The sequence below is a fragment of the Semicossyphus pulcher genome, unplaced genomic scaffold, assembly GCF_022749685.1.
Source record: "Semicossyphus pulcher isolate SPU_LCO1_2020_fin unplaced genomic scaffold, fSemPul1.0.p SCAF_22, whole genome shotgun sequence".
In the NCBI taxonomy this organism is placed as follows: Eukaryota; Metazoa; Chordata; class Actinopteri; order Labriformes; family Labridae; genus Semicossyphus; species Semicossyphus pulcher.
This window is the reverse complement of record NW_027211696.1, coordinates 9,766,689-9,778,586: the sequence shown is the minus strand read 5'-3', so window position 1 is coordinate 9,778,586 and position 11,898 is coordinate 9,766,689. Positions and strand designations below refer to the sequence as shown.

General features: G+C 41.8%; 1 protein-coding gene across 1 annotated transcript in view; it reads left to right on the top strand.

The window, feature by feature from the left end:
- The first annotated feature begins 415 nt into the window (after positions 1–415).
- Positions 416–11,898, top strand: part of ass1 (argininosuccinate synthase 1) — a 30,381-nt gene continuing 18,898 nt past the window's right edge. Inside the window, exons 1-8 of the mRNA XM_069673521.1 lie at positions 416–488; positions 1,973–2,118; positions 3,119–3,187; positions 5,132–5,320; positions 6,932–6,988; positions 7,074–7,148; positions 8,285–8,355; positions 8,446–8,476. Coding sequence (XP_069529622.1) covers positions 2,017–2,118; positions 3,119–3,187; positions 5,132–5,320; positions 6,932–6,988; positions 7,074–7,148; positions 8,285–8,355; positions 8,446–8,476 — 594 coding nt within the window. The 5' untranslated portion in view covers positions 416–488; positions 1,973–2,016. The remainder of the gene's footprint in view (positions 489–1,972; positions 2,119–3,118; positions 3,188–5,131; positions 5,321–6,931; positions 6,989–7,073; positions 7,149–8,284; positions 8,356–8,445; positions 8,477–11,898) is intronic.

The window sequence follows — 11,898 nt, the reverse complement described above, 5'->3', positions numbered from 1 at the left end:
TCACACACTGCATTCAGCTGCTATAATGCTGTGGTCTCATGATCTGAATATAGCACTTTCTTGAACTGATGTCTTTTATTCATTTTCAAAAAATGACGCTCTCAATATGATGTCTTGATTTTTGAGTTTAAAGCAGACGAGGCCATATATTCTGCCTTAAGTTGGTATGATTGTACCTCATTCGGGGGATATTTCTATTATTATTTTAAGCTCCATACACGCTTCAGTCTACTGTTTCCCTGCAACTCAGTCGCGTCTTTCATCATCTTTCACGCATTTTCTAAGCTATGACTGAATGAACCAACTGTTCCAACTGTTGAGTAGTAGATGACGCAATCTGACCTGGACCAGTCAGACTGCAGCAACCAGTGGAGGGCACGGCTGGTGAACTGCGCACGCAGCTACTCTCCTTACCGACCGACTAACGACAACAACGCCTCCGACTAACGTCCATTTATCTGCTCTGTTATAAAGACAACCACTCTTAAGTAAGTAAATTTAATCTTTTGCTTGCTTATATTTTACTTTAGTGGTTTATCCCTCAGTCATAGTGACTGCTTTGATGTTTACCAGCGGTCATAGTAGCAGCGGTTTTTCCAACTGCCTTACATGCGTGATACAGCTGCTGTGCTTAAATACGTTTGAAACGTTAGCTAAAAATGTATGCAGCCATCTCCCCTCTTAAAAGCACAAAATGCGTGGGCTTTAAACCAATTAATTAACGTCTTTCGGCCACTTTCCAAACAGTTTATTAGTACACAAGCGAAACAAATGGTGGTTTGGGAGTTCAGTGACTGTTGACCACTGATGGTTTGAATTATCCACATCAAAGTGCCGTGCGCGTGCTGACAGGCATCACCTTTAACTTAGTTTATTGTTAACCTAACCTCTCTGGAAACGCTTTTTTTTAACCACGTGGACACTCCGTGTGGTTAACACTACACCCTCTGGCGCGAATGAACCGTGTATTTCAGGGAAGACACATTTTGCCACCTCCCCATCTAGTTCGTTATTCACCAGAAACATGCGTCATAGAAATAGGTTGACTCCTGTTTGGAAGAAACTACAAATGACTACATTATTTAGTCAAGTGAGACAAGCTGCCAAAATTGACTACAAAATATAAATTAAGGACACCTTACTGACTGAATGAGACCGTTAAGAGCAGGGATGCACGTCATTGGATTGTTTGCATATATGCCGATATTTTCCAACCCTTTTTGCCCATTGCTGATTTCGATAACGATTCACAACACATTCACTGGGAAATGTAACCTAGGTTATGTATAAAATGCCATATTTAGTGTTTGTAACATTTTCTTTTCTTTTATAGGGAATCATCGAGCATTTAGGCATAATTAAAGCATTGTCTTATCGGCAGAAAAATGACGTAACTGCCGATGCCGATGTCATTTTCAAGCCATAATCTGCAGATACCCATAACATGCCTATAATATTGTGCACCCCAAGTTAAGAGATATATCTATGGCTTGTAGGTTGGAAAAGGGTTATTATAATTGATTTAAAATACTTAATACACAGAATGATCAGCTTCATATACAAGCAATTGATAGCACGGGTCATCTACGTTGCAGCTTGCCACAAAGCACTTAAATCGCACTGGTAAATCATTCTGAGAGAGAACCTCACCTCAGCTGCAGGACTGGGGCTGAAACTGATCATTATTTGCTTCACTGTGTAATTATTTAGTTTCTAAAATGTGAGAGAAATGGCTGTTAGAAGTTCCCAGAGCCTGAGGCGATATGCTCAAATTGTTTGCTTTCTCCCTTCAACAGTCAAGATGAACATACTGGAAGCAAGTGTTCATGTTTAAGAAGCTGGAAGCAGAATGTTTGAATATTCCCTTAATGAACAATTGTTGTTGTTTTAAAATGAGGTCATATATTGACATTTCCTTGCCTGTTTGGCTAGTGACTAATGAAATTCCCTCCCTGCTGTCTCTTCTCTGCAGCCATTCTACAGTTTCTCTACCTGTTGCACTGAGCGACCCTCATCATGTCTAAAGGTACAGTGGTTCTGGCCTACAGCGGCGGACTGGACACGTCCTGTATTCTGGTTTGGCTGAAGGAACAGGGCTACGATGTCATCACGTACTTGGTAAGGTTTAAAGACAAGTGTGTGTGCAACATGTGTCGTACTTTGTGCTTCCTGCCAGCTGCTTTTACGTGGAATGTATCCGTTAACTTTAGTGATTTGCTGTTGTCAGACAGCTGACGCAATTTGTCATACAGCCATATAAGCTGTACCTATCAGGTCTACAAAAACGGTTAGCTCCCCAAAACAGGATTTGTTGTTATAATGCCAGCGCAAATCTGACTGGATTTACTTTTTGCCCTGTGGCAGTTTGAACTGCACAGCAGGCAGATTTTCCTGTTGTCTAACTTCTCATTCAGTGGTTCTGTAGGTTAGCGTGGGGGGATGGGCGATACTTTATGGTTCAGTGCCGTTGCACACTAGGTGCAGCCAATATTTTTGGGGTCTGCTCTTCAGGGGAGCAGAAGAAGAATAGCATGCACTGAAAAAGCATGATTAAATGTGTCATGCTCGTTTTCCTGCACTGGAATGTGTTTTGCAGCAATGATGAGGTTTTGATTTACGGTGTTGCCATAAAAGGTGTTTTTATGATCAAAAATATAATGTAGTACTCAAACCAAAAAAAGCATACGATTGTATTTGTGCTGCTGAGTTTTGCCACTTGTGTTCACTAGATCAGAATCATGTCTGTCATAATCTATTCCCCTGTTGATGTTCATCTCTGGAGATCAGAAAGCCTCCTCAAGCCCTGAAGTTCACAGCCTGCACTGTGAGGCAGGATGTTACGTCTCCTCAACAGACGTGATCTGATTTACAAGACGATGGATAGAGAGAATTAAAACATGCGCAGTCATGAGCCTGTGTATTTATGGAGAGCTTGCACGTCATTCCACAAGAATGCCACTAAAATTTCCTTCGGGATTAATAAAGTTCTATCTTATCTTATCTCTTATCTTAAGAACTCTAAACTCAAACAATTGCTCACATATGCAAATATAAACGACACCTTGTATACCTGTCATTTAAATGTGTGTGAAGTTCAAGTAAATATGTGTTTTTCTAGGCCAACATTGGGCAAGATGAAGACTTTGAAGCTGCCAGGAAAAAGGCAGAAAGCCTCGGTGCAAAGAAGGTAAGATATAGGTTTCGTTATGATGTTGCTTTAAGGACACCATTAATGATTTCAATGATTTATGAATGTTCCCAGCTTTTCTTTCAAATATTAATTTTTATTGGCATTATAAGCCTTCATTAGATAGCACATAGCACATAGCAGAGAGATGATGGTAAAGGAAGGGAAAGAAACAACCTTTAACCATAATTGACCCTTCAACTGGTCAAGTTGTTGCTTGATTAAGAGCAACATAACTGCAACTACAGCAGTGAAGGATTAACCCTTTATAACCTTTTGTTTAGTATGAACAAATACATAAAGAGAATGAATTCCATAGATCTTTATTTTTTTGTTTATTTTGACAGTCATACCTGAAAAAAGAACAGTATTAAGCATAATACATAATTCATAATTAATAATTCCCTGTGTCCCTCAAAGAGACACATTTTACCATGTCCTGTTGTTAAAGGGCCAGTTCGCCAATTTTCAACCTCAGTCCAATCATGCTATTATGGAGAGTTATTGCCATTATTGTAGGGAAAAAAATTAGAGATAGACCGATATGGTTTTTTTCAGGGCCGATACCGATACCGATTATTCGTAGTCAAGAAGGCCGATAACCGATATTTGGAGCCGATATTAATTTGCAGTAAAAGTGAAAATATTGGCGTCAAAATTTTGAATATACAAACTCCAACACTTCACTTTGTTTAAATGCCTTTAAGCATATGTTTATTAAACTAACAAACAAAAAGCGCAGGGAGTTCCCAGGGTCAGCAGCATCTCTTATAAAGTTAACTGAAAATTTAAATAAATAAATAACTTCCTGAAGTTTTATTAAGTAAATAAAACAAAGTTAAATAAAATTTGCAAAGAAATGAACTTTTTCTCCTCTCCACCGTGTGTGTGAGCACTCTGCACTCTTGTCGGCTGTCGAATAAAAAAAAAAAAAAAAGGCCGTTGCCGATATGCGTCAAAATGCCGAATATCGGCGCCGATAATCGGTCGATCCCTAGAAAAAATGCAAGTTCGCTCTGTGCCTTTGGAGGACGCTCTCCACTTCTCCAATGGGCCCTGGAAAACCTCCGCCAGACTACGTAAAACGCATCATCTGGCGGAGGCCAGGGAGCTTGGTAAACTACACTTCCTCAATTTAGGACGTCGTCTCCGATGTCATGTTTCCTTCAAAATCGACCGGTTTGAAATGTAGACTGCAGACCTGCAAAGATTTTTTAGACGATCCACCGGTATATCCTCGTCATATTTCGGAATCTGTACCGCTCTGAGCCGTTGCCTGCAGCAATCAAAGTCCTTGACTGGAAAACGGTAGTATTTCAATCCAGCGTCTCTCACTGGACCGTTCCTCACAGAGGACTTCAACTTTCTCCAGTTATGGCGCCAATTTCAAATATTATTGCTATTGATTACAGAGAACACCAGCTTTGACTGACAGTGGGCGAAATGCTCCTTCTAAGGATATGAGGTGCAGATTATTCAGCCCCTGTTAAAGACCTAATGAGAGTTATACACAGAAGGAATCCTGACCTCCTTGATACAAACTAAGCTCCTAGTAAGAAGTTGAGCAAATGCAGCAGCAGCTCTGCTCCAGCCCCTCCAGATGTACTTGATCCCTGATTCAACATTTAGGCTTCTCAGAAACATTGATCAGTAGTCCGACCAAAAGCACAATGTCTTAGCATTCTCTAATAGCTGGAAATCAGTAACTGTTTTACTCTGATTCACAGGCATGCAAAGGTTTCTGCACTCACATCACATACTTGCCGTCTGACACAAAGCTCTTTTGTACCAAACAATCATCAGTTATTTCCTCTCCAAGAAGGGGAAAAAGAATCATGAATAATTCATTGGATGTTTCTCACATAAAAAATGGCCCTGAGATGAAAACAATCCAAGATTTAACACAAAGACCTGTTCTGTGTCCTCACCTCCTTCCCTGCGTAGGTTTACATTGAAGACCTGCGTGCAGAGTTTGTGAAGGACTTCATCTGGCCTGCTGTTCAGGCCAATGCGGTTTACGAGGACCGCTACCTGCTGGGCACTGCTGTAGCTCGGCCATGCATCGCTCGCCGTCAGGTGGAGATTGCACGCAAGGAGGGTGCCAATTTTGTCTCCCATGGTGCCACAGGAAAGGTAAACCAGACACAGGAGAAGAGGGAACACACAAAGGCAGGAGGATGGTCACAGTCTGCTAAAATGACTAAATACCACTTCCCAATGGGAGTTCAGTAAAAATATATTTACATTTTGTTGCCTTTATTCTAGTGTGAAATTATACTGTGCTGTAGGTTGTCATTTTTTAACACAAACTAGTGAACAAGTTGACTTTCCACAGTCTAGGCCATGTCTTTGCAGGGTTAAACATTAACTTTTTTTTAAACCAGACTGCAACAGTAAGTCAGAAATCTACTACCACTACAGTCACGAAACCACCGCCTCTTCATTCAGAAACTATAATTACCCCTTTTTAGTAACCTATTCATGGAAAGGAAAGTAGTGCTTCCTACGAATCTGACACAGATGTTAGCCGCTCTATTGCCTGTGTCACCAGCTACATGAAATGAGTCACTGCAGCGCAAAGGAAATGCAAATATGTCTTTGCGGTTTGGAGGCCAGCCAAATACTTTCACTGGTTAGTGAGTGAGGGTGTGTGACAAATGTTACACGTTTTGGCCTCCATCCAGACTTTGTGTATAGATACCTTGTTTGAAAAATCAGAGACATGTTGGCTGTGATCAGTTTTGTCCAAATCTCCTCTGCTGTGTTCTTGTGTCAGATAATCATGGATTATGAATTTAAATGTATTAAAATGAGGTTTTCTATAAGTTGACATGCAGTGTGTCAATTGCACCTGTAGGTGGAGACAGATACCACATCATATAGTTGATAATAATACAGACTTAAGTCATACTTTTTACCATTTTCAGCTGTCTTTAGCATTTGTAGCAAGTTTTGTGGTAGTTAAGATAATGCAGTTCACTCCCTACTATATGGTTGTCTTAATCTTGATATAAAGAGACAAAGCAGAATGCCAGAAATATAAGAATTAAAGCTCAGACAGGAAGGGATCCTGGCAAATACGACAGGTTACAATTAACTACAACTTGAGGTCCTTTAATCTGATGTAGGTATAGACCGATATGGTTTTTTCAGGGCCGATACCGATACCGATTATTAGTAGTCAAGGAGGCCGATAACCGATATTTGGAGCCGATATTCATTTGCAGTAAAAGTGAAAATATTGGCGTCAAAACTTTGAATAATACAAACTCCAACACTTAACTTTGTTTAAATGCCTTTAAGCATATGTTTATTAAACAAACAAACAAAAAGCACAGGGAGTTCCCAGGGTCAGCAGCATCTCTTATAAAGTTAACTGAAAATTTAAATAAATAAATAAATAACTTCCTGAAGTTTTATTAAGTAAATAAAACAAAGTTAAATAAAATTTGCAAAGAAATGAACTTTTTCTCCTCTCCGCCGTGTGTGTGAGCACTCTGCACTCTTATCGGCTGTCGGATAAAAAAATAAAAAAAAAAGGCCGATGCCGATATGCGTCAAAATGCCGAATATCGGCGCCGATAATCGGTCGATCCCTATTCTAATGCTTTATAGACCAAATCTTCATTTTAATAATTAAAAAAAACTCACTTGCAGCCTCAAGCTAAATACAGATGATTGTTCACATACCTCACATGTGCTACATAGAGCTGAGTCATTGTGTGTGTGTGTGTGTTTTTTCAGGGCAATGACCAGGTCCGTTTTGAGCTCACATGCTACGCTCTCTACCCTGAAGTGAAGGTCAGTTTGCAGTTTCACTGTACGCAGGTTATGGCTTGTGCTGTTTTACACACTCTCACTCTTTGTTTTTTTTCCTGCTGTTCAGATCATCGCGCCATGGAGGATCCCTGAGTTCTACAACCGCTTCAAGGGGAGGAAGGACCTGATGGAATATGCTGAGGTAACTCAGTCAGACTGTAAAAATCACTAAAATAGTAGTTCAGTCTGATGATGTTAAAGCCACCAAATACAAGTTACTTTCATTATTTATCAATACTCCAAGACATACTGTAATAACCAAACACGCCCCAGAGGACAAAGTAAATCCCTAAAATTACTGAGTTGCTTGCAGACGCTCTAAAAGTAATGTATTTATTTAACAGTTTTAATAAAGTCAGTGACGTGAACGCTAAATTATATAAAAGTATAAAATTAGAAATGTTGGCATGAAAAATTTTGTTTTAACTGAAGCATTTACAATAATTTCAAAGCAGCATTGAAAAAAAAGAAGAATTTCCATTTGAACTGAGCCACTGAGAAATATCTGTTTAGGGTATTTTCATGTACCTTATTATGATTCATTCCTTAGACTTCTTTACATACTCTTTAAATATTCTCCTGTACTCATTCTGCATCCATTATAACCTTTATTTTGTGTAAAAGCTCTCCCATTGTTTATTTATTTTGCTGTTTTTAATTATTTTTATATCTATATCTGCGTGCTGCTGTAACACCTTATTTCCCGTTTAAATCTCTTCATCGTTTATAATCAATTAAGAGGCCTGCAGTAAAAAAACCAACATTATTTTCACATCCCTTCCCTCTATCTATCTCACCTTCATGAAATCATTTACATTAAAGCACACCAGACTTAGATTTATGTGGCTTAGACCACACGCATTCACTGTGCTCCTCTGCGGACCGCAGATGATGGTTAAGACCAATTCTTCCCACTAGAGGGCGATCATGACGTTCTAGTTTATCCTCTCTCTCTCTCTTGCTGACTTGTGGAGCACTTGAGAAACATGTAATCTTAAAACACTGAATTGTTGACTTCTCCTTTTGAACACAGTGAAATACATCCTTCTGTGTTGATTGTTTTTGTTCTTTTCGCTGTCGACTCTTAGAGACAAAAGCAGTGTGGGGAAAGATGTCTTTTAGTTACGCAGCATGTCAAAAACCAGCCACTGGAAATGGTCTGCTTGGTGCCTTGTGTTTAGGACAGTATAGCTTTGATTTAAAGGCTCCCCTCTTACCTTCAGGCGCAGTAAGCTTTCAGGCAAACAGTACATAACATCTTTCTCTGTCAAACTGTAGAAACATGGCATCCCTGTTCCTGTCACTCCCAAGGCACCCTGGAGCATGGATGCAAACCTCATGCATATAAGGTGGGTAGGACAGGTGTGATGCATCTTTTCAATGTCTTATCTTTTAAATCACAACATGCATAGACTATAACTTCTTTAATGTTTTTACAGCTACGAGTCTGGAATCCTGGAAAATCCAAAGGTGAGACCTGTTACCTTTTGTTTTTTAAATCATTCCTTTGCCCCCCTTTTTCCTCATTCCTATTCAGCTGTGCAGGTTTACAATAAATTGAATCATTACTGAAACCAGAATCTACGTATGTGAAACCAACACATTTTCAGATACTAACACCAGAACACTGTTATGAGTAAGCACTGGTTAAGTACCCGGAAAGCAACTCATCTTGAAAAACAAAAAACCTTTTCCACACAATTGTTTACTCACTCATTCAATATTTGCTTTGACATAATCGTTCAAGAACCTGTCAAAACTGAAGGACACATTAGAAGGAAAACTTAGGCCTTAAGAGCTTTAGATGAAATAACTTCAGACTATGAATAATTATCTGGACTGCATCCTCACCTGGTCTTAAAGTGTTCTGTTTTTGATGTAATGTAATTGTCCCTCCCTTTAAATTTGCTTCACTTTACTATTAAGTACAGTATCGCATCGCCTCTGTTCCCCCTTTTTCTCTATTCTCACATTTCATACCATTGAAACGTATCATCACCTTGAGTGAGCATAAAAACAACACAGCAGTGAGGCTCTTCCTCTTCACTCTGCTGACCCATGCCAGTCCCATCAGACACAAACACGACTCACTCTCCCACAGTGCCATGGGTGAGACCGAGTTTGATCTCTGCTGGGGTCAGAGGTCAAAGCTGTACATACAGGTTGCCCCCAGTGACCCCAAAAGCTCCCATCCCTTGGTCGCTGTGTCTCTGTCTCTGTCTCTCCTCACCCCGGGTCCTCGCCGGGCCCTGGGAAGAGCCTGGGACACACAGACACTGACTTGTCGTCAGCAACGCTTCGACTAATTCCCGATTTCATGGGAGCCGGGGAGGGGGAAGGGTTAGGGCGTTGCGCCCAGCTGGGGCCTCCTGAGTTCCAGCCCCAACTCCTCGGGACCTCATTGTTCCACTTGTTGCGCCGCCGCGGGCTGCGACGTGGGAGGGGAGCCATTTCATCGTGACACCGTGACACCAAAATGTCACCAGTAACAGTAAAGTACAAAGACTGCGCGCCAGACAGATGAGTCCCCCAATGGACGGGGTGTCACAGGGAGGCGAGGGGTGCCGCGCTGCTGGAGTGGAGATGCAGGGGCAGGGCCACTGTAACTCACAGACCTCTATCTCTCTCACTCTCCCTCTGTCCCTTTCCCACCCCTCCTCTGCCTCTTTAGCGGTCGGCCTGTGGAGAAATGTTTTGAAAAGAATAAGACCGACCGGCTCAATGGCATAGCGATGCATGATGACAGAATGGTGTAACTGATTTCATTCAAGGGTTTTGTGTTGGACCATTTACTCCAATATTGAATCGATTTAGGGCATTAAATACAATGAAATATTTATGGTGCAAGGGTCCAGAGTGGTAAAAGGATTTGAATACATTACCCCGGGCACAAAATGATATTTTAAACTTTGAGCGAGCAGCCACAACCCCTGGCTCGTTTGTTAATTAGGGTCAGGGTAAACATCACAATATATGTGTGTAACGCACTAATGAATTTAGATGCTGTTAAAAGCAGGGAATTGATTGAGTTAAATGTGTGCAACATAAAAAAGTGAATGTGTGCCCCATGCTTAAACCAACATGACAGATTCTGATCAGGTCACCTCAAAGAGGTCACCTTGTTCTAAGTATCTCCCCTCTGTATCAGTCTCCGTCTCTCCTCCAGTTACCGCCCTAAAGGCTCAAGGCGGTCCTCAACTATTCAACCCCCCCCACCACCACCACCTGTGGTACAAAGGCCCCTCTCTGCTCAACAAAGTCAGATTAGGAAATGTCCAAATGGTCGCTCATATGTTCTCCTGTAGATAAGAGTCTGCAGAGTTCAGGTTACTCTACGATTAACGCTGTATCCTTCCTGATAACCCTAAACCGTCTTGCCTGTAGCACAACGGCCTTGTGACTTTTCTATTTACTCACCTCCATCTGGTGAAGTTAACCTATTTGAAGACATGCGCCCGGGGCAACTTCATCTGTTATCATGTTTATTCAGTCACGTTTAATACTATGAGCTTGTACCTGTTGAATGCAGTGAGGTGAGACAAAATCAACTTGACATTAGACCCTGGTTTTGTCGGCATTGTGATTGAGCAATATGACAATTTATAACGTCCATATTTCATTTAAAAATCTGAGATTCTAAACGCCAGTCATCTCTGCATTTCTTCTTCTTTTGTACCTTTGTAGGCAATGTTGCCAAATGTTTCACAGGATCCACACACTCCAATTTCCTCACCATCTCCTCCCTCTGTCCCTCCACACATGAGCAGTCAGCGCACAGCCTGAGGCTGCCTGACACTCGTCCTGAGTCATTAAAACATCACCTCAGTCTTAATTATAGCCTCTGTCAGGGAGCTTCCCCAGGCCCGCTCCGCTCTTTGATCAGGGAGCTGACGGGCCACCGCTCGTGTTGACCAGGACTAAAGGAGCATAACGCCAGGCCTCGGCTCACCTAGAGGAAATGAAAACTTGTTTTCTGCCGGTCGCATGGCTGGCTGGAAAGATGGATGGATAGGGGGGACTGCCTGTAGGGAAAAGGAAGTGGCCTTGTAGGTGTATGTATGCATGTGAATGTGTGCTTTGAAGCAGAGAGGTCAGTGTTTGTCATGTGCCTTCGCTGCCCTCAGGCCTGATCTGTCTGACCTGTGATACTCAGCGAGTGCTCCCTGTGTTCATCTTCGCTGTAGCTTTGCCTCCGTGAGGAAGCGTCTTCATTAAATTCAGCAGAGGCCCTAACATTAACCACAACATCCTGGGTGTTAAGAATATAAGTATCCTTCCAGAAAATCCCGCGTGTATTGTTTTACTTTTGTCTCAATTTGCCGTGTTTGCATTTTAAAGAGAAGGACAGACTTGAAACGTGGTGATTTAAGCGTCATTTCCGACCCATTGCGCCAAAGATGTTTTTACCATCCTCTTCTCTTCTATCTCCCTCTCAACTCTCCCTTCTTCCCTCCCTTCTCCCCCCCACTCCCTCCCTCCCTCCTGCCACCTCTGCCTCCTTTGGCTCCGTTGGCTTCGATTGAAAACCAATGAGGCAACTAATATGTGGAAAGATAGAAATTTACTTGCTTTAAGTTCATGCGTCAGCCTTCTTCTTTTCTGTATGGGCCACGTTTAGCACAACAATATGGCAGAAGCAAAAGGCTGCCAAAGGAGCTGCTCGGAGCTACATGATGGTGCGCTTCATGCCCCATTTCCCACCAATACCCCGTGCCCCCCGCCTCCTCTGCCTCTACCTTTTCCTCTCTTTCAGGGCCATGGCTTTGGGACAGGTCCACCTGCAGGGGGTTTGAATTGAAATGCATTGATCTCGCGCTCACTGGAAACAAGCCTATTCCCCCTTACTTCTCCTTTTTTGTTTGGAGCCAAAAGCCTTTAAGTTTGAGCTCTCA